The sequence below is a fragment of the Phaethon aethereus genome, assembly GCF_964289735.1.
Source record: "Phaethon aethereus genome assembly, chromosome: 4".
NCBI lineage: Eukaryota > Metazoa > Chordata > Aves > Phaethontiformes > Phaethontidae > Phaethon > Phaethon aethereus.
Genome location: NC_138578.1, coordinates 38138029 through 38161074, shown reverse-complemented (window position 1 = coordinate 38161074; position 23046 = coordinate 38138029). Strand labels below are relative to the sequence as shown.

The 23046-nt window shown below is 40.1% G+C and overlaps 1 protein-coding gene across 1 annotated transcript in view; it reads left to right on the top strand.

The window, feature by feature from the left end:
- Window positions 1–2933: 2933 nt before the first annotated feature.
- The window catches only part of PDGFC (platelet derived growth factor C), a gene marked incomplete at its 3' end in the record, with an annotated part of 135303 nt that continues 115190 nt past the window's right edge, over window positions 2934–23046 (top strand). The window contains exon 1 of the mRNA XM_081999064.1: window positions 2934–4077. Within this exon, the coding sequence (XP_081855190.1) occupies window positions 3960–4077 (118 nt within the window). The 5' untranslated portion in view covers window positions 2934–3959. The remainder of the gene's footprint in view (window positions 4078–23046) is intronic.

Sequence of the window (23046 nt, the reverse complement as noted above, 5' to 3'; positions counted from 1 at the left end):
GTGGGGGATCTTTGTTGTTGTAACGTGGTGAGGGGATAAGGGGTGGAGTGTCTGTAAACCATCCACCTCTGTCGCTGCTGTGATGTTGTTGTTTGGACTTCGGTGTGGGGAATTCTTTTTGTTGATGTAAGTGAAGTTTGTGAAGATTGTGTGGTGAGTGTATATTTTAATGATAACTCTTTAATAATAATCACAGAAAAAGCTTTTTTATTTCAAGGATATTTATAGTTCAGGAGTACAAAGGATATACACCATCACAGTAAGTCCCTGGAGTCCTAACAGGCCAAATTTCCATTCCCTTCTCTGGTGGCGAGGTCTTAATAACATTATTTTTGGAACTGGTGCAAAATAAATTCCTGTGGGATAATCTAGATAATTCAAATTTTATTCAAGTACAAGAAAAATTGCTTCAAAAGTTCTAAATGAGGATGATGAAAAAAACAAAACCATAAAACGATCTGAAAATGTGTCAAATCAGTGTGGCTATTCTATAGAGCAAAGTCTGTGTCTCAAGTATTTGAAGTTGGCAATTAATGGAGAAATGTCTGTTGCAGTATTTAAATTAAAAATATTTGATACATATTTTTATAGACTATGTTAAAAAACCTTTGGGAAAAAAAGTCTTTGATACACCATCAAAAAGACTACATAGTGTAGACTAAGTAGTTGTGAGATGAGATGACTGATGGTGACATGGTGACTGATACAAAAGACAAAGACTGAAGTGCAATTCTCATCGTGGTGAAAAGCTAGGAATACAAAGCTTTGTGTAGTTTAAAATATTTATTACGGATGTAGGAAACAATGTGAACGTTGTGGTAGCAAAATAAAAATGAGTCTTAATGATACCCAGAGAAATCTGTACTGGGCACTGGAGTTGCCAGAAATGTTAGATGCATCAGTATGTGGTCCCAAGTGAAATTCAGTATTGGCAATGCAATGTGCCCTGGCAGGAATTATCTGAACTACGCACACTAAATATGTACGCTACATAAAAACATACATTAATTTGTCATAATTAGCTAACCATTCAGCATAATTTTTTAATCTCAATACTTCTGTGGATCTCTGCGTGAGTAGATCCAATAAAAAGATTATCTTGCATAAGAAATACTATATACAATAAAATGTTTTATCTTCACTATATGTGTTAAGATTAGGCCTTCACTTGGAATGTCATGTTGTTGGGATGGTTGTCCCACCCCAAATAAACCATAACAAAAATAGATGGGACTCTGAAAAGCTTATAGGTATACAGATATTCAGATGAAAAATGTAGTAAAAATGCCTAGCTGGGAAAGGATATCACAGGGCTATAACATAGAAAATGAACAGGGTAGAGGAGTTAAATAACTTATATTTATCTATTTTCATGATGTAAAGACATACATATACCTGATGAAACTGGAGAGCAATAACATTAAAAACAAACATAGATAGCTGGTGATAAACACTTAGCATGAATTTCAGAGAAGATTCGACATTTATAAGGATAGGGATTACCACATACAATATTTTGGATGGGATTAACAACAAAAGAATTTTTGAAAAAAGTTAGAGCCTTAATGATTGAAAATGTACCCTGATCTCTAATTACAGGAGGTTTAGAATGAAAGCTGCCCCCCCAGGCAGTGTTATTCCGCATTCATCCACTATGCGGGTTCTTGCATTTTCCTTTGAAAAGTCGGAGCCAGGATGCCAGATGAAACACTGGCCTCACGCAGCCCAGATTTTCAAAGTTACGGGAGACGTCAGATGCTTTACTCCTCGTGTGCACAGTCTGAGACTTTAGGTCCATGTTTTTCAGAGGGAGCTTGTCATTGATTCCCCAAAATACAAAGGATCCCACAAAATCCCCAGGCAATGAAGGTTAAGTTACAGTGCCATTTATTTGATTAAAAAACCCCACTGCTTGTAATCATCAAGGCAGAAGATCTGGAAAGCAGTACGTGCTATTTTTTATTTCCATTTTAAAATAACAACAGTGAAAACAAAAAAAATAATACTTAATAATGGTAACAATAATAAAAGTAACTGCATAGTCTGCTTTGTGCAGTACATTTCTTTCTTCACTCTCTGTAAAAGGGAAGGGTTGCTATTTACGGTATGCTCCAAGTCTGCCTTTCAGAAGACAGCCCAGCCTGGCTGGACAGCTTTCAGTTGCTGCTAGAAATATGTCACTTATTAGGAACAGAGGGGATGTTTATCACTGTCTCAAGGGTTACTTTGGCTGAGGAGAAGAAACAGCTCAGATATATAATGGAAAGAGCTGGGTCAAAGGATGAGAAATTTATAAAGCGTGCGCGCAAGGCTCCAGTCACGCAGACTCGGTTCTCTCTCGTGTAACACGCACAGACAGTGAGCGAGACCACGGCTATACAGGTCTCCCCAGCCCTCCCCAAAACCACCTCAGAGCTATGGGGCCTGAAGTCACCGTTAAAAAAGCGTCTCAGTGGAGAGAAAAAGATTTGCCCTTCCTACCGCTTCTCTTGCCCTTCCGGTATCTGGTTAGCCTTCGGTCTTGTTAGCCAGACCCGTCAACGTAGTCGCCTCAAACCCTCTTCTGAGCACGCTAGAAATGCCCGCGCTGGCAGAGAGGCTCGAACACCGCATCACCTTGACGGGTGCCGAGTATCGTCAGTCCTTTTAGCCCCCGCCAGCGTTAATGGGGGGTACTCCTCGCCATAAATGCAGTTCTGATTTTTGCTGAAACAGCAAAAAGAAACCCAACCCCATCTGCGTTACGGGTACCCCCTCACCGAGTACCACACAGCGCTGCAGCAAGAGAGGGATCGTTGTAAGAAGTTGAACCTCTTTCCATCTGTTTACGTATAAATGCTAGAGATCTCGTTTCAGGGTAGCCAAAACAGCAAGTTCTGTCAAAAGAAAAATAATCTGCATCCAGAGACCTTTTAAAACCTCCTCTCCGTGTTTTACCTCCCCACATCAAGGACATGCTTCAGATGCAATGTTTAACTAAGCATCGAATTTTCAAGCACGAACCCAAGTACCATAATAACAACCCAAAAAACACCACACCGGTCAGTCAGCACGACGCCTCACCCCCATTACCAAACCCCAAAACTGGACCCGGACCGCGGTACCCTGGGTCCCTCAGCGGGTGTGGGGGTGGGAGCCCCCTTCGTGAGGCAGCCGGGGGCTGGGGGCGGCGGCACGCGGGCTGCCTCTGCCCCCCGCGGGGAGGTTCCCGCGCGCCGCCGCCCCCAGCACCTGTTGAGCCGCCATTTGGCTGTGAGCGAGGGGGCAGCGGCGGAGGCCGCCCCTTTCGCCTCATTCTTCCCAACCGACAACTTCCCGGGGCGTAAACGGCCGCGCCAGGTGCCGCCCTCGCCGTGAGGGGACGGGGGGCGGGGGGTACGGGGGGGAGCCGGGAGTCGCGGCCCGAGTTGGCAGCGCGGCCGCTGAGTTGAGGGCGAGGAAGGTATTTCTGTGGGAGCGCCGCCGGCCGGCCGGCTTGCCTGCCCCCCTGCCGGCCCGCCTCCTGCCCGCCCTCCCTGCCGGTTGCCGGCTGACAGGTGCGCGCTCCTCCGCGGCAGCAGCGGCCCCGCTCGCCCCCGCCTTTCCCGGCCCCTCTGCCTGCCCCGCGCCCTCACCAGCCCCGGCTTCTCCGGCCTCGGATTGTTTAGTCCTTGGGAAGCTGGTCTGGGTCCAGGTTCTGCTTTGATCCTTTTTTAATTTTTTTTTTTTTTTTAAAGAGGGGGGAGGAAAGAAAACCGCCAAAGAAAAACAAAACCTGGAGACACAGAAAAGGGCTCTAGGAAAAAGTTTTGGATGGGATTATGTGGAAACTACCCTGCAATTCTCTGCTGCCAGAGCAGGCTCAGTGCTGCCTTCTCCCCAGCGGCGCAGCCCGCGCCGGGCGCTGCTGAGAGACGCCCGGGCCTCGGTGCCGCGCCGCCAGTGCCTGCTGTGCCGCAGCCCCTCGCCCCGCCGGCCCAATGCTCCTCCTCGGGCTGCTCCTGCTGACATCTGCCCTGGCCGGCCGGAGGCAGGGGGCCGCCGCCGAGTCAGACCTCAGCAGCAAGTTCGCCTTCTCCGGCGCCAAGGAGCAGAACGGTAAGGAGCAGCAGCTCCGCCGCCGCCGCCGCCGCCGCGCAGCCCGGGGCAGGGGCAGGGCGGGGGCGGGCGCCCGGCCGGCGCGGAGCGGCTCGGCGCGGAGCTCTCTCGCCCTCGGGGGCTGCCCGGTGCCGCCGAGAGAGCGCGGCCCCGCGCGGGGTGGCGGCCGCGGGTGCGTGGGTGTTGGTGGGGCAGCTCCGTGGCCGGGGCGGGGTGAGCTGCGTGTTTGCCCGCCGCGGTGGGGGGAGCGCTGTGGGTAAAAGGGCAGCGGTTCGGCGGCCGGGAGGGAGGCCGGCGCGGAGGCTCCCTCCTCTGCCGCCCGAGGTGCAGAATGTCCCCGTCCCGTCTCCCCGCCCCCCAAAAAAAGCAACGACCCGCGCACCTTTGTACCCGAAAAGCTCAGCTCGCGGGGGGGGGGCGGGGGGCTTTTTGTGTCCGCGCGTGAATGAGTGGTATTTTGTACAGGCTGGAAACGAGCTAATCCTGCATAGGAAATGAGAATTACTTTCAACTTTCAAGTGTACCTGAAATGTTTAGAAAACTCTCAAATGCGAGTTCCCTTGGGCTCGAATTGTGCAGAGCTGGAGAAAGACTCCTTTCATACAGCCGGGGCAGCTTCGGGGTGTGTAATTTGCTTAGCCTCTGAACTCCATATGATTTACATTATTCAGATTTTTAAGCGCCTTTCCTCTTGATCTGCTATTATGAAGTCATTTTAAAGAATATTTTACAAACTGAAACGCTATATATTGCATGAAACCACACTTAAGTGTAGAATATCTAAAATTAGGGCTGTTAGCTATACGTTCATGGAACCCCTGGTGCTTAACGTACAGGAGGGGTGAAAAATTTAGTACTCTGCATGTCAGCTAGAATGAGCTTTCTCCCTGGGCACAAACCAACACAAAAGGCCAAGCTGGGAACTCTCAAAACTCTCTGAACTGTAATGAAATAAAGCAGAAACGCAGATTCAAGGCTAATTCAATTTTCTAAACTTTGAACTTGGGACTCCCCAGATAAAAGTATTCTATGTCATATCTTTTAATAGAAAGCAAAGTTTCAGAGACCTCTGTGAATGGGTAGAATGTGTAGTGTGCTAGTGAATTTAGCAGGGGAGTGGGGGGGCAGATTAATACTGCCGTGGCCTGCTAATGTGATGATATATGGCACCTGTGGGCTGCTGGAGCTGCTGATCAAAGAGCAGCACGGGGATCAATCTCTAATCAGAGCAACTGTGAAGGGCCAGAGGAAAGTGATCAAAAGCCTGAGAGACCCGGCTTTTCTGACAGGAAACCAATCAGACTTTGTGCACTGTACAGGAAATTATCTGCTCTGTGTGAGAAAAGAAATCACTTGCTTTCTACCCCTTCCCAGCTTACCTGCCGTGTAGAGGCTTGAGGGCACCAGTTTGTGACAAAATGGACTTGGCTGTAATATGCTAAAGTCTCGTGCTGTTACGCTGCCTTCGGTTAAATTTGCACGGTGTGTCTATGAAGTGTATCGACACTCGGAGAGTTACCATTGCTTTGCTTTAACTTTGTCAGGACTGGGAAGAAACCTGCGATGCTGTCAGTCTGCCCTGAGAGGTTTGTTACAGGATAACGCAGCTGGGCCCTGAAGGGCCACCAGGGTCCAACAATGGCAGCTCAACAATGAAGTGTGAAAGGTAGATCATACGGCATGGAAGCAAAACTGATGTAAATAGATATAAGTATACGTGACAACACAAACTAGATTCCGTTTGCACGCACCAGAAACGCAGCTGCCTTAGGTCAGGCTTCAACTGGTTTGCAGTGCAATTTGGCATGCTCTAAGTTACAGTCACTACGCCTTACAACAAATGTAAAGCTAGGAGAATTTTAAAAAGAGAAAAAGAAAGTGCCCTGAAACTGTGTTCTGTGGTACTTTATACTGACAGCAGTCCGGGTTCTTCTTGTAGCTTACTTGAAGCTTGCTTTCTAGTTGTTCAATTGCAAAACTTACTTTAAAAATTAGCACAAGTTTAGGTACAGCTAAGTACCAACCTCTGACTTTTCTTAACTGATTTTAATTATTTGGGCGATCAGTAACACTGGTCAAACCAGTTCTTACTTGATTTAATTAGAGTGATTTTTACACTCTGCTGCAATCTAAAGATTGTATAGCTTTTAGCTAGAGGCAGGTTAAAACTCCCTGGAGTATGAGAATGAGATATTGCTGTTCGCATGCCAAATAATCTTTGGTCGGGAGAGAGCGAGATTTTTCACTCATGCAGTCTACAAATAAAAATTCTGTCCTCTACTTGTAAAACTGCTAAAAGGCCAAGAAGTTTTGCAGTAGAATGGATTACAGTGTTACTCAGCTGCACACGTGGGTGCTGTAGCTATTGCTTCAAGGTGATACTGAAGATGTCTATGACATCAGTGGGACTACTTGTGTTACAAAGGGTGAGCATGTGCTTAAGGTTTGATTTTTTTTTCATAATTGTTTTTTATTTATTTATTAGCTAAATTATTACTAAGTTCAAAATTACAATTTGACTTGATTTGTTTACTAAATGCAGACATAAGGAGTTCTCTTGTTTCTGCTGCATGGTGTCATTTCCTAGTGTAAATATTTCTTTGTAATTGTAAATTAGATATTCTTAGAATAGAGTATTTTGCTGCTACCTCCTAGGAGTTCAGTGTGATGGTTGTTGTGGGGCCAGTGTAGCTTCATTTGAAACCACTTAAAACTAACTCCTTGTTTTTATTGGCCCTCTGTTACAGTCAGGTTTTCTTTAAGAACAGGCTTTATTTGTAAACTCTGCTTGACAGTAAGGGGTTTTATGTGATTTCCTTGAAAAATTCATGTTTATCTTTAATGTTTTTATTTGTAATTCAGCTGAGTAAATATTCATCTGGAGGATCAAAGAAGTTTAAGCAAAAATTTTGTGGAAACTGAAGTAGCAGTAAATGGTGCATGTAGTGATGGCTACTGCTTATCTGGATGGATTTAATTTCCACAATTATTTGTCCTGTTGAAAGCCAGATTATGCTTTGAAGGGTTTTTCATACTTAGGTGGCTTTATCAGTTCTCTTATGGCTGTCTGACGTATTTATTGCCATTTTTCCATATTGAAGTAAAGAGTCAAGAAAAATGGTTCACAGTTTCTTTTGAGGGACAAAATTCAATGTGTGTTGAATTTGATTACTTGGTTGGTTTACCTGTTTCTTCTTTCTATTACAGTTCCTGCTACTTTTCCATTTACTTTTGACTGCTGTTTTTATGTAGTATCTTCATCCTGTTTCTGTAGTTTCAGCAATGTCTGAGGGCACTATTCGTGGATGGAGTAATGTGAATGACTTAATTCGAATAACTTAACTCTGGTGGTCTGAGTGCACCTGCTTATGTGATATTAATTTAATCTGTATTTGATTACAACATATGATGGCAGGAGAATCTAAGTTCTGTTTTTTTGTCTGTCTTAGGACAAGATGTGATAAATGTTTAAAGTAATTTTGCTAAGCTATCAGCTGTTCTAATTTCTGTGGGAAGTATGAGGATGTCTTTATAGAAAATTATGTAAAAACTACAATGTCTCTTGCCCCATCCCTGGAAACATTCAAGGTCAGGTTGGACGGGGCTCTGAGCAACCTGATCTAGCTGAAGATGTCCCTGTTCTCTGCAGGGGGCTTGGCCTAGATGACCTTTAAATGTCCCTTCCAACCCAAACTATTCTACGATTCTACTACCAGGTACCAGAAGCAATGAAGTATGTATCTTATGTGGTATATATATTTGAAATGTAGTGATGAGTGACTTCAGAAGGCCAAGAAACTAAGGTCAGTTAGCAACTAACTAGTTAGAAATATTATTTTTTCCTGTAGTCAATTTCAAGTGTGAATGAACAGCAGTAAATAGAGTTGCTGGAGTAAATCTTCTAAATCCAAAGCACTTACTTGACTTCTGTCAATCCTACAGCACAGCTAATGTACCAGTGATGACCTGTCTTTTGATAGATCTTAATTTCTTTTAAGTTGTGGGGGTTTTTTTCTTCCCCCGCATGAATAGAAACTCCTCAGTTTCACTAACTGATCACTTCATAACATATTTCTTAAATCTTCTGAAATGGGCAAGATTTATGTCACTTAAAAAAACCCAAACCAACCCTTGAGCTGGAGTTTGAGACTCTCCTATCTCAGGACATTCTAGGGAAAAGTTTGCGGATGCAGTTGGAACAGAGCGAGTAGCTGAAGTTCTAGAGGGAGCTTCTCTCATCACCTCAGTGTGTGCATGGCCTGACACGCCTCTTCACAACCACCTAGGGGTTCCCCAGTTCATGTATCTCCAAAAGGAGCTTCCAGTTTATTCAGGGATGGGGACAGCATCACAATGTAGAGGTTTCTGATTGAATTCATTTAACTCAGGCTGAACACCTGGAATGAGGTGTGGATGTCCAAGTGATGCAGCGTATCGAATCCTTACAGAGGGGAATGCCAGTGCTTTTGCTTGAGAGCAGTCATTTGACTGCAAAATTATCTCTTACAAACCAACAGACTTCAAAGCAGTGGGAATCGGTGCCACCTCTGCTGACTCTTGGCGAGTTGGTAAGTGCCAGTACAGTCTGACTACTGCTGGGTAGCAGAAATTTTGTTCATTTTGAGAAGATAAGGAAGTATAAAATATGAGCACGTGTCATCTAAAGGGAAACTTGTTAGTGATGCAATTTTTCTCAAGTTTAATCTATTCCTGTTTAGTCCAAGACTTGTTCTGAAATGTTGTAAAGCCCTTTTCCTGGAGAGTGAAGAATTGCACCACATCCTCTTTTGACTTTAAGCAAAAGATTGTGGTAAATTAAAGAAGTTCTTCAACACTGCAATTAAGGAAAGTTTTAAAAAATGTTTTTTTGCCTTTGTATTTGACTTCTGGCATATTGTCTGCTATTCAGCAGAGTGCTGCTTGGGACTTCTTAGTCCTGCTGCTTCTCTATTTCTTCTGTTAGGTAAAAGTAAGGATTTTAAAAGCACAGACCATTTTCTATTTGTCCCAGATATGTAGGCATTCCAGTCTTCCCGTATCTTTAAGTATCTTGAATGGAATTTAAGTGAGAGCACATAAAATCTTATTTTTGCATTAGCTAGTTCTTATTATGTTTGCAGATCAGACTTTAAAGCTTTATGTCATGTTGTTTGCGGGTTTTAGTTTGTTCTTCAGTTGGATACAGAGTTTTATAACAGAGAAGAAACAGGGCATACCTTGAGACACTGACAGCTGTACTACCAAAGGGCTTATGTTCAACTCTGTCATCAAGACATAAACATAATGTCTTTTATATATAAAAGACATAAACATAATGCCTTTTTTTATCTTGCAACTTTATCCAAACCTTTTGAATCTAATTATTATATAGTCAACATGTAAAGTACTGGTTTGCATCCTACAGCCGTGGTTGTGCATTATAGCAGAGTGGTCTTGGGGGTTTTCATTGCAGTTGGGTAGTTGCCGCTTTTGGTTTTTGCTGTGTCTGGCAGTTCCTGATTACTAGAAAGAGGACGTGCTGTGCAAGCCCACTTCCCTTAGCTGGAAATGAGTCTCTTCAATTGCTTTATAGATAGCTCTTGGCTTTACCAGAGTGCCATGCCTTTGCCTTTTAGTCACAAAGTGCATGCTGTGGAAAATACACTCCCTTGTGTAAGTGTTTTGGGAATTAGCCTGTATGTAACTAGTCTTTTAGTGGAAAACCGTGGGACTTACAAAAAGTCACACAACAGAAAATGAATAGAGCTAACATGTAGCAATGCAGTTATTTTAGTAGCACGTAGGTATATGTATGAGTGCTTAGTTTTGGAATTTCTGAGAAATTAATTGTACATTAAAACTTACTCAGCTCTGTCATTCCCTTTTGGGGAAAACTTTTGCAGCTTGCGTTTGAATGTGAAATGCTTTTATTCAAGTAGGTGAGTGAAAATTCATAATGTGTTGCTGTGAAGCAAAAATATAAATTTGCGTTTTCTAGAGGCTTTGTTGAATTGTAGGATGTTATTTTAAGGTGGCAATGACAGGAAATTCATGACTCCATCCATAGAGATCCTAGCCATAGGGTTCATTGGTCTTCTGATCTTCTCTTCTCAACATACTTGTGCTGAAATTTTATAAACATATCACCAGTGTCACACTGGGTTATTTGTGCTTAATTTCATGATCCTTCAGCATACTGAGCAGTTTTCTTTTGTGTGAAGATACCCCATCTACAAAGTGTGTGTAGAATAGCACCTCTACACGTTTTCACAACCTAATCGATATCTGCAGAAGTTGGTTGGCTGGTGAGTCAAGGCAGGACTGTAGACTCTCATGGAGAAAGTCTTATACATAGAGAGTATAAGAAATATTAAAAAATTAACATAAATGAAAGGAGAGAGCCCAGCTAATTCCTTGGTCTCTTGCAGGCCTTCTGCGTTAGGCTTAGCAAGGGCTGTCTGTCTTCTGAGTTCAATTAGTTCTATTACAAATATTCCATCTTTGTTAAGCATGCCCGCAATTTTGGACTTTGACATTCACCTTGCATAGGCATGGCTGTACATTTGTACTGTGCTCACAGGCTGCTTGCCGCTGTGGATTCCTCTGAAGTGCTGTGAGTGTGTGCCACCCCTCAACCTGTGTCAATGTGCTTTTATATTCGCCGACTAGACCATCAGGTGAGCTGGCTGCAACTCATGTTAAAAGAACTCATCAGCTGTTTAGTTAAGTCTGAGTCGTTGGATTATCATTTCCCTCTGTGGCTGTTCTCATTCAAGATAGGCTAATTTGAGGCTCTGCAGTGAAGATGTTCACAGTGCTAGTTGCAGCTGGGAAAAGAGAGTATGAATTAACTTCCCATGTACTGCAGTCAAACATGATACGGGCAGAAACAGCATTTGCACATGAAGTAGAAAATGTTCAAAGGTTATTTACCATGTAGTGGCATCCTTTCATAGCAGTGAGAATGGGAGAGTTGCAAGGGGGTAACCTCTAACACCTTTTTGCAGTGGCAGTGTGCCTTTTTGTGAATTAATCCTCATGAATTATTTGTTAATTTTGCACTTTATAGTAAATTCTTTCAAGGCATCATTAGAAACACAGATGTTTTAAGGAGATTCTTCTAGGGTGAAGAATACTTCTGTTTCTCTATTCCTTGAAAGCCCAGAGCACTGAAATTTCCCCTTGAGTTTGTTAAAACTGGTGATTAACTGTATTGAAATAGTATGCAGGCATGGCTCAGTTTGGTCACCATTGCACTGATTTCTTTACATGAAGTGCAAGGTATACCTATACTATATATATAGTTCTGAATAAAGCCAGGTGAAGGACCAGGCAGTGGCACGGAGGCCAAGACCACCTTCTGGTCATGCACCTTGCCAGCACTGTGGTTGGCAGGAGGAATCTTTGTTTTGAATTTTTTAGTATGCTGTTTTCTAGATGAACCGTTTCTAGTGCTGTTAGTTGGGTAGCTATCCTTTTACATTTCCTGTAATACAACAGTTCTACTGAAGGGAAGCAAGGAAGGTCTTCCAAGCTTTCGGCAAATGTCTGGTGTAGCCATTGATAGCTTTGAGTGCTGGATTTAAACTCCCTTACTGCCCGTAGGTGGCTTTTCTTGCAATGTTAAGTCTGTCTGTCTCGGAAAAAGCAAAGAATGTCTTGGGAAAAGGAAACAATGCAACTTGTGCTTCCTGTACATCTTACTTTTCTTTGCATTGCTTCTGCTGTAATATTCTTATTATGAATTGGCAATAAATTATATAAGAAAGTGGGGGCAGGAGGTTAGATGCTGGCCTTTAGGGGCATTTGGGGGAATTTGGAATTAGGGAGTTTGTCCTGTAAAATGGTAAATGAGCTTCAAACTAGGTTCAGGCAGTAAAAGGTAAAGGAGTGGTGCCCTTTTTGTAGTTTTGATATTCTACATCTTTAAACTGTTATTCAGTTGGCACATATCAGCGAAGTTGTAATTTTCTGTTCAGGAAAAGCCCAGGTGTAAAATACCAGTGAGTGTCATATTTGAAGAGTAGTTTACACTGGAAAAATGGGTTTGGAGACGCTCTTAGCACACCTTCCAGGTCAATCCATAGCTGCTAATCTCTCTATGCCACTTTTTAAGCATCGTTTGTTTAAAAGCACATGAAGTGGGAAAATGACTGCTGGAAGAGGTACTGATTTGTGAAATAACGCATAACATCACTTGTTTTAATTGTTATCTTTAGCTATAGTCTTTTCCATAAAATTAAGTTTTCCAGTCTTTTATTAAACTGTTATTTGGGGAGCTTTGTTGGATGAGCTGTTGTATGATAGCAAGTAGAATATCGGAGAAGTTTGATTTTTTTTTTTTTTTTTTTCCTTATTGTCCACCCCCCTGCCCGCCGGTGTACTTCACTGTGTAACCATCTGACTGCCTTCAGCCTTGTTTAAAACAGAGGCACGAGTCCTAGGGGCTCCACGTTCCTCCTCTGATTGACAGGAAACCAGCACTCATTTTATACAATAGTTAAACATTAAAAAAGACATATGGCGCAGGAAATTCTTTTGCTGTGTGTGAAGGTATGGCATTTCCAAGCTGAAAGTGGTGTTCTGCCTGTTTCACCGGTAGTGGTGAGTTATATGAGGCCACTTCCATCTGCAGAGAGTCTGTTTCACTTGCTTGTGGTTCTGGGGCTCATTCAAATGCTCTAAAACAAAATAAAAGGAATGGATGTAATAACTTCTTTATGGAAAAGTCATAAAACGCTACAGGGCCGTGTAAACAAATTGGGTCATTTACAAGATGTTTAAGTGATGGATATTCAGTCCAAATTCAAAGGTGTGGATTAGGTTTTACAGTTATCTTGACTGAGTTTTGCCCTCAACAAGACTCTCTTTTTCTGCCAGGAATGCCTTTGACACTACAGATGACAAATTCTCAGAAACGGTGTTTTCAAACATATCGGTGCATTCAGAGTAAATCCGAGAAACAGGAGAACAATTCAGTAGTATAACTTGATTTTTCTGTATGTGAATGAGGGGCCTTTCGTGATCCGCATGGTTACACTGTAAAGCCGTAGTGAAGCTTTGTAGCGTTCCTGGGGAAAATAAACTAAGAGTTTCCCTTCTGGATTCAAACATGCCTGAACTAATTACAAAGCAACCGTTTTGGCTCTCTGCTCTGTTCATATAAATAGGTTTGCACAGAACAGCAGCGGCTGTGATCCAAGTTAAACTGTGCTAGTCACAGAAACTTATGTTGGACCAAACTGAAGCACTGAACATTATATCTGTGGTGCGTCAACTCACAAGACCCTTGTGGCCCATTTTATCATTTGTCGGAGAGTACTGAAAAAGTAGAATGGAAAAGAGGATAACGAATATTTCTGCGTGTTAAAATACATTCTGCAGAGTTATATGCTTGGTTATATGCTTCAATGTAAACGTAAGCTTATGTATGGACAATTTGCTCAAGTTTGGGGAAGGGTCATTGGTGTTAGCTACTATGGGGTGCTTTCCTTCTCATGCGATGCGGTTGCTCAGCTCTGCTATTACCAATGCAACTTCAGCTACCTTTCATAACTCTTCATGCACTGAAATCTGCAGATCATTTCAGAATGAAAATAGCTTTGCTCAGTGCAAGTTTGGAGTTAGTTGTAATTAACTATACATGGATGAAGCTACCTATTTGTATATACGGCGCTAAATAATGAGCTGTTGGCTCATCTTTTAGGTGCTTGATACTGTGCAAAAAATAATAGTTGTTACTCGGGAATTGTGTTTGTGTGTTTATACATTATTTGAAGAAGTCCTTCAGATACTGATTCAAATGAACGTTGCATTGTACAGTGTTGATTGTAAAAGGTTTGTATTATTGTCAATTTATGTTTTAAAAATACAGTTTTGGAAGGTGGTCTATTTCAATATCTCAAGACTTCAGTGTCTTACTACTTAGTGTGTCTGTTGCTACACAGGGAGACCCATACCTGCAAGAATTTCTGTTGCTTGTGTAACTATAGTGGACTTGAAAGTAAAGTAAAGCCTCATAATTGAGAGCTAACAAGTGGTGGCTCCAAAACAAACATGATTTGTAGACAAGGAGATGAGACTTTTGCATATGACCTTACCTAAATGCTACTTCTAAAAATATGGCTAAGGATTCTTGTTGGGCCTGCTTTCTTTTCTCTCTGTCATTCAAAAATACCTAGCTCCCAGGAACGCTGCATATCTATAGTAAGACTAGAGTCTAAAATTTGAAATACTTTAAAATTTCTGCGAAGCAGTCACTGTATTTCTCATAGTACTTGCTGGTATAGGAATTCACAAAGTACTTACCTGTAGTGCTAATGCAGCCTTGTAGTTATTTCTTCTGAAGTGGAGATTGAATCTGTGATTACCACTAAGGGTCTTTGCCAGTAAAGTCTTTCAATGATCTTTACCTATGCTCATAAGATCCTTTATAAAGATTATTACAAGATGTTGAGATCAGCCATCTTTTTGATTTCTTCATTGGGGATCTCTATTTTATATCTGTTCTCAGTACCTGCAAGAAGTAGTATGTGTGTGGGGAAGTGGGTGTCCTAGGCTGAGTCCAAACAGGGCTGGCAGAAAGTTTTTTGAGCTCATTAACTTTCATCTCAAGAGAGACCATTGAGATCATCTTCAATCTTGAGGTGTTAGGCAAGGGTGCCACACCTTGGTAAAGCAAGTGTACCAGTAAAGAAAGCTCTGATACTTAAATATCTATCTGACTTGCGAAATTATCTTACTGCTTGTGGGGGAAAAGATGGTTTTGTATAGCTGTCAAGTAGAAATATAAACATATTTCTAGAGCACAGACTTGCCCTATCAGTGAGAATCTTAAAAAAACTATGTCCTCATTAGTCAAGATGCACATGAAGGTACTGTGTAGTGATAATACATAATGAAAAAGTTACGATATGTTTCTGTATTGTTACTGCTTTTAATGTAATTACATTACCAAAGTTTAGACATGGTTAGTTCTTTGTATTGGGGAAAGAAACCGATGATGCACCTGTAATATATCTAACACTGTCTATTAGTTTTACAGGATCTGTAGCTTCTCTTTGAGATTAAGTTTGAGAATCTACGTCGTTATTGTTAAGAATACTGTTTCAGGGTTGGATCAATGCCCTTGCATAAAGCTGACTTCTTTTGCTCATTATTGGGGAAAAAAAGCCCAAAACAACAAACCCAAATCTGGTTAATGGTTCTGATTCATCTGAAACAGTTTAAAATATTTTACCATAGAATGGAGGCTTAGTTTTCTTATAGACAATTTTAACAGCACAACATTTATTTCTAGTGGCAGTTGCTTAATAGATAGTCTTTAATTACTCACATTTATAGTTATGTGCACTTGTATGTGGTTTATTCTGACATTTTTATGTATGCAGATGCTTAATGTATGTTTGTTCTAATTCTGTTTATGGAGGTATATTCTTGGGCTAGATTGACTTGTTCAGGTGTTTTTTTTTTTCACTTGCTGGAAGTATTTTGTAAACTTTGTGTTCAGTAGTTGCATTTCAGATGAGAGTATGTTCTCTGCAGTTTCTAAAAAAGTAAGAATCTCTTGTTTTGAGTTGGTGCTATTGGAGCTAAAAAGATTTTGACTGTATTAAAAATGGATTAGCAATATGTTAAACAGGTCCCCAAACATTCAGTAAATGAAATATTGTATAGTTTAAATAGTAATCTTGTATGTATATATGAAGATCAACTAATGCTAGGTAACATGGCAAATAATATTTACATTTCACTTTCATTTTCTCAGTTTTGGGAAGAAAGGAGTCTTCCCTGCTCTTCTACATGTCAGCTGTTCTTACATTTGTTTAATTCCAGGCAATAGGGGCTGTTGAACATGTGGATCATAGCCCAACATGCAGCTTGGATGTGGCCAATACGCTCCGCAGGGGGATAATGTCTCATCTGTGTGGCTGCAGCTGGTTCATGCCATCTGGGTTTGGAATGTGCATGTGCACCCAGATGTTGCTACTGAATACAGAATAGAGTGGCTATTGATTTGAGTCCTGTCACCCCATCCTGTCTTCAGGATCTTAGAAGACAACTCTGGAATATGTTTTTGTTTTTTTTAAGTGAATGGTTTTATGAAAGAATCTTGGCACCCTTCTTTTTTATTTATTTTTTATTGCCTCTGCTGCATTCTGTTGGCTTGCCTAAGATGTCAGGGACAGCTACAATATAATGATGTTAGCCTTTAGTAAGAAGAAGCTGGTTTTTTTAGTTATATTTGTTCCTTTCTGTCATTTTGTGGGATAATCATTGCTTTGAAGCTTGAAGTCTACCCAAAAAGATATTTTGTAAAGTACTTGATATTTGTGGTAATAGATTGCTTTAGTTAACTCCTGCCCCTGCTTTAGTCAAATCGTTACTATAAAGGCAGTTGTAAACTTGCTGCTTACTCTAATGCATGCTATTCTATATACTAGAGTTTTATTGTATTTACTGTTCCCTGAAGTGTGAATACTTCCTTATAAATAGTGTTACTAGCTGACTAGATCTAATCTCTAAACTTACCCACTGATAGTGCTTTGAATAGGTGTAAAAGATGCAAAGATATATTGAAGAGTTGTTCACCAAGGTACCAAAAATTTTTTTCTCTGTGTGTGAGGAATTCCACTGAAGTTGAGGTGTTTGGAACTAGTTCCAAGGAAAAAATTACATGATGCACATTTGCAAGATCAAGCCATTGTCAGTAATTCAAAGCTTGGAAAAAGGAAACATCTAGCAAAATTACTTCTTTTTCTGACTTTTCATTATGTTCATAAAATGTGAAATCAAGTTCAGCAATTGTATTCATGTTTGCTATGGTGGTTGTGACTGTCTAGCTGTAAAAATCATTTACTGCATGTGAATTGCTTTCTTATCTGAAAAAAATGACATTAATAATGGTTGAAGTGTAATAAAGTTTATTTATGGAAAGTAGTACTTGAAAGATAAAAGCTAATTGTACTTTCATATTTTGAACATTTTTTTTTTTTTTTTATAATTCTCTTTCATTCAGTGCCTTTCCTAAGCTAAGGAATCCAAGCTGTATGTAAAACAACAGGACTTCTACCCCATTTACAGTAAAATATTGATGGACAGATATTGAAATCTGTGCTGTTGATAAGAATTTAAAAATAATTTGGTGAGAACTGTAACAAAAAAAAAGCTTCTGCCTTTATGCTAAGGGAGAAATGGTCTTTTCTGCAGTTCACAGAATAGTTGAGCAACACTGAATATATTATAACATAGACAAGTGGTATATGTTGAGAGGTAAAGACAGAAATGTGAAAAGGAAATTGCTACTGAAAGCCATCATAGTGGGGAAAAAAAAAGATGTTAGCAGTGAACCATACTGCATAGAAACTGTCTTTCTGTGTATCTTTTCTTTTTTCTATAGTAGAAGGCTGAATAAAAGGGCTCCAGCACAGTAACTCTTCTTTGATGATTACCAAATGTGTTGTTTTTTTTTTTTATACTGTTGTGCATAAGTATCTTATCTTGTAAGTCTGCTAGATAGATATCACCTGTTTTTTTATATCATGAAAGGTATTGAAAAGGGGAGTTTGAAAGATTTTTTTCACTATAACAATCTGGACATGAAGCTGTAAACAGCAAAGACTGCAGTCTAATTTTCATAAACACTGCGATATGCAGGCATGGTTGTCCTTCTACAGCATGGCTGAGAGCTCTTTTTGAGATGCTGTGCCTCAAAATATAGGATATGTGTGGTGGTGGTGGCTGTTGTTTGAACAGGTAGGTCTTTATTGTCATTCAGCTAAACTTCTGGCAGGCAAGTTTTGAACGCATCATTAACATGCATCCTGAGGCTGGCTTGTTATAAAGCAATATTGGTAAGTCATTGGCTTTGTACTTATGCTATTAGCCCATAATGATCAATGGGAGAGGAGGTTTATTTTTTCAAAGAAAGGAATACTGTGGCATTTTCTCTCTCACTTCATGTTACTCAGAGTTCATATCGGGGGAGTAAAGAGAGAAGCCAATACTTTCAGCTGTGATAGTTTTTCATGCTAAACCATTCTTCAATGTCATGTAAGTATTTATATGCCTGATGAAGTACAGATAAAAGTAGCAGATTCTTAGGCTTTTTATCAGTATTGGATTCTCAAGATAAGCAATCTCTGTTTTTTTCCGTTTTCTGCTTGTGCACCAAAAACAAAATGTCAAGACACGGCCTTTCAAATTGCTTGTCTTTTGTAAGTGTGGGTTTAAGAGACAGCTTTATACCAGTAATTCTCATTACTTTAAACGAGAGCAAATTATAATAATTTTAAAAATCAAGATCAACGTATTTAGAAAATGAAACTTAATGGCAATGGAATAATCATATGTCTCTGTCTGAAAATTCTCAATGTACTTTCTTTTCTGGCACATGCTTATGTTGCCACTAGGAACTTGATCCTTAAAGCAAGAGGAGAGAACATAACAAACTGCGCAATGGCACCTTGGTGCCAAGATAGATTCAGTGCAACCATATTTTGTTTTTGTTATTCCTGGCACTTTTGGGAAGAATGATTTCATAATGCCTGAAATGTTTCTGAGGAGAAACAAGATTGCCACCAAGACCTCTTTCTTTCTTTCCCTTAACTTTTAATTATTCGTATGGGTTGAGGAGCTCTGCTTAAAGCTTGTGTTATACAACAGTACATTTTTTTTTCCTGTGTGTACTTAAAAAAACCCCCAAACAAAACAAATAGGAGGAACATAATGTTATGCCCTCTTTCAAAAGCTGTGCTTACAGGTAGGAGTACCTATTTTTATAACCCATGGCAAGGCAGTCTTCATGGAAATAAATAATTGCTATTTGTAGGGTGCAGAGAAGCTCATGAGAAGCTAAACCAAACTAATTACTTACTGGAAATTTTAACAGTAGTGCTTTTGTCATACTGAGCATTGAGTGTCCATTGCATTAGTATCCTGATAGGCACAATACACTAGAGTTTCTAGATACGTAGGCAGTCAGTTGGTCTAACTCCCTGTATTATATCTTAAAAGTGGCTTTTTTCAGAAGTAACAAGAGTCTCTAATAGAAAGTTCTCATTGTTTGTTTTGTTTTTTAAATTATGATCTCTCAAAAGAAGGGCCAATTTGAGCCTGACTTCATTTGTGATTGAAACTTGTCTCCTGGTTGTGATCTACCAAATGACTATTAAAGTCAGTGGGTGGTTTGGTTAAAGAGAGAGTAGTGGAAAACAGTGCATTCCTGTGGTAAGATGGTGGTAGAAGGAAAATGAAGTAGAAGAAATGCAAGGGGAACCATTTTGAGGCAGTTGGAAAAACAGTGGCTTTAGCCTTAATGAATTCTGTGTTTGGGGTTTTTTTTGGGGGGGGGGGCGTAGGGGGTGGTGTTTGGTTTTTTTTTAAATAAACTGAGCCCTAAGGGAAAAGGGTGTGATCCAGACAGTGGTTACAGTGTTGGTTTTTGAGTAGAAAGGTCAGCAGCTTGCACCTGCCAAAAAGATTAGAGTCAGAAATGGTTAGATGTGTATTTACGTATGGATGGGGAAAACAGAAGGAAGAGGAGCTTTGGTAATTTCTCTGTTTGTAAACAGCCCTGGAGCCCCTGGAATCAGCTTTTGCAGAAATAAAAGTTATAATGGTCAACATGAGGCTTTCAGTGCTCAGCTAGCATCTGCTATCTGCTTTCAGTTAGAGAAGGGCTACAGGGAATGATCTTGCGTGTAGCTGGAGTGGTCTGTAATTCAGCTCCTGAAAACGGAACAAAAAAAAACAAACCCAAAAAGCCAACTCCAACCAAAATCAAATCAGTCCTTCTCTTGAAGATCACTTGATCACAAAGAACACACAGTAAACATAATGGGATCATATGCTTCAAAAGACGAAGCTGTTTATGTTACAAACAGTTACTGTAGCAAACAGTAGAAAAACTCTACAAAAACCTTGTTAACAAAGAATTACAATGATCAGATCAAAACTAGAACACGGTCTTAAAAAACAAAAGTCATCCAATCAAATGTTTGCCATGTTTAGCAAATAATTTTTCTCCGTATCTTTTCCATGAAAGGTACTGATGGTTTTCATCTAGGTAGTGCAAATAGGTACTTTCTCTGCAGTGTAGGAGGAGATGCTAGTAAGATGCTATCTTCTGCAGTTCCATAAATACTGTCTTGAAATAGAAGTGACAGAAGCAGGGCAGAAGTAATAATATTCTACAAAATTTAAGAATGTCCTTAAGCAAATGAGATCCAACTTGAAGAATCTGCTTTCATTCTCTGACAATTATGTTTTTGTTTTGCTTTTAAAATGGGTGCCCTTGTCTTAAAATTCTTGCTGCTCTAGAATTTCCTTCCTTTCCAGAACTGAAGTCTTCTGTATGCAATTCAGCTTTCCTGAATTTTCTGTCTTTTCTGAAAACAGTACCTGGTTCATTGGTTCTGGGTACCTTTTTTTCCCCTTACTTCTTCAAACCTCTATTTACAAATACCAGTTCAAATAAGTAATATTACATTCAAAGAGATTGTGTCTGGAAAATAACTCTCTAAATAGCTTCAGGTACCTCATCATCTTTCTTACAGTCAAAAAATATTTTTATGTTGTTAATTTCTCAGGCTTGGTATGATTCTGTTTTCTTTCCATAGCTTTCTCATAAACACATGAGTTACTTAAAGACCTCACTTTAAAATTTTGACATCTCAATCTGACTGCAGAGGGTTAACTAATGATGCTGATGCCACCTGCAACAATTGTTTTATAATGCTGCAAGCGGTAGCTATGTATTAGGCTTTAGACTCTGTTAACAAATTTATTGAAGTACCTGCAGAAATCTTCCAGGATCATAAAGCTAGAAGACCTTTTTATTGCTTCCTTGATGCAAAAATATTGCCAGGGACTTCACTTAATGACTGTCTATCAGTGTAACTCTTCAGTTATATTTCTTAATATCAGGGCGTTACTAAGGTAGTAGTAATGCATGAGTAATTGAAAGCACAAGGTCTAGCTATTTTTCCTGTTTTGTTCTTGTAATTTACTTGAAATTAGGTGTAGCCACTTCTTGAGTAGGCATCCAAAGAAATACAAAGTGTTAGATGAAGGGCATTTGGACACAGTGTGGTAGTTTTCCATCTGTATTGGTACTGAATGTGACATGATGGTGCTCCTTTAATTGTTTGTGGGTTTTTTGCTGTTCGTTATATTCTGTTTTTTCTTCCTCTCCAACTCATGCTGGAGGGTTGAGATGGTGACAGAGATCACCTATCACCTGCTGCATGAATAACACATTGCTTTGACCAATTTCAAATCAGAGAATTGCTCTTGGTCCCCATAAATTCCTTGCTAAACACTTGATTTTCTTGCTCTACAATAATGCCTTTGGTTTAAAGTAGCCACTAATTAACTACTTTTTGAGTTGACTATCCGCCATTTGGATCTGTAAGAACGTAATTGCCATTCTGTTGCCCAGTCTTACACTGCTTTGGATATATTTTAGTATTGTTTGCATAAAAGATGTCACTAAATGTTCATTTATTATGTGGAAACTGTAGAAAGAGAAGATGTAGCAACTGTGGTACTGGGGTTTGAAAGAACAGCTGAAATATTTAAGAGAAAGGAAACAGAACAGAGTTAGGGGCAGAACAGTTACAAAGCTCACTCAGACATGACTCCTGTTTACCAAGAAAATTTCAGTTAAGAATCACCAAATTACCTTCTAAAATCTGAAGTTTTTTTAAAGATGTAAAACTTAGGGTTAATTAGCTTATTAAATATTAGACTGAGGAGAATTTAAGAGAATTATTCTTGATTGTACTCAAAAAGAAGTGCTTTTGTATTTGAGATGAAACAATTTTATTAAAGGTAGGCAAGGTGAGGTAATTAAAGATATGGAATAATATGTGCATTTTGAATATCATCAATGGTAATGAGGCCAAAAGGAAGAGATAAGGTTAAGTATAATGCTGTGATCTACGATACTGTAGATTAAAAGAAAGCACTAGTAATATGTAGCCTGTGTGCCAAGGCAACTCCCTGAGAAATATCTAGAAGGTAACAGCAGCCATTCCAGGCCAAATGAAGGGTCTAGCTAGGTCTCAATGTGTTGTATCTGACAGTACCTGTTAAGGAAAGTAATGATGATTCCCTAATCTATTTTCTTGCCTTCTAGCATTTGAGTAGTCAGAATTTTTTTTTAAGGTGCAGGCAGAATTTTGGGGTTTGGTAGCCCAATAGCTTTTTGAAACCTTGTAAACTTTTACTATCTACAGCTTCTGGTGGTGAGAAAGTTTAACCATGTAACAGATAAATATCTTCTTTTGGTAGCTTCACATACACTATTGGATCATTTTATTCAATATCATGTAATTCTTTGGTTTTGCCTATGATTTTTCGATTTGACCTATTGTGGAGCCTCACCCAAGAGCAGCACCAGGCTTTGGATCGGCCACGTTGTTCTCCTGTACAGTGCTTGTGTATATGTCTATAGTAAATATGCACATATATGTATGTGTGGGTATAGGAGATAGGAATAAAAATGCATATAAAGTATGTATCTTCTGGTGTTCCAAGTATCAAAAAGTATTGGCAAGCAGTATTTGAGATATGACTACACTATGGAGTTATACAGTGATAGTGTTTTCTCTGGTTCTCTGTGCATTTGCTGCAGGTTCTTAATATTCAGGTTTTCCCCTTAGCAGTGTAATCCTGTCCCAGCAAGACAGACGGCAGCTCTGCATGTGGGAAAGACCCTGAGAAATTGCTTTGTGTTGTGCTCAGATCTGGGAGTGCCGGGAACTGTAGTGAGACGAAGCCATGAATTTCACAGGAGCAAACTGTTTCCATGTTTCGCTTCATGTATATCATTGTTAATATGGATAAAAGATGTTGTCATTTAGGTGGTGACTGTAAAAATGGGAAGTAAACTTTCTTAAGTGTTCTTGCCTGAGCACTAGGTTGTGGTGTCAAGTGGTGTTCTGTTCGGTTTGCCCTTGGTTTTCTTCCCATAGACTTTTTTTTTGG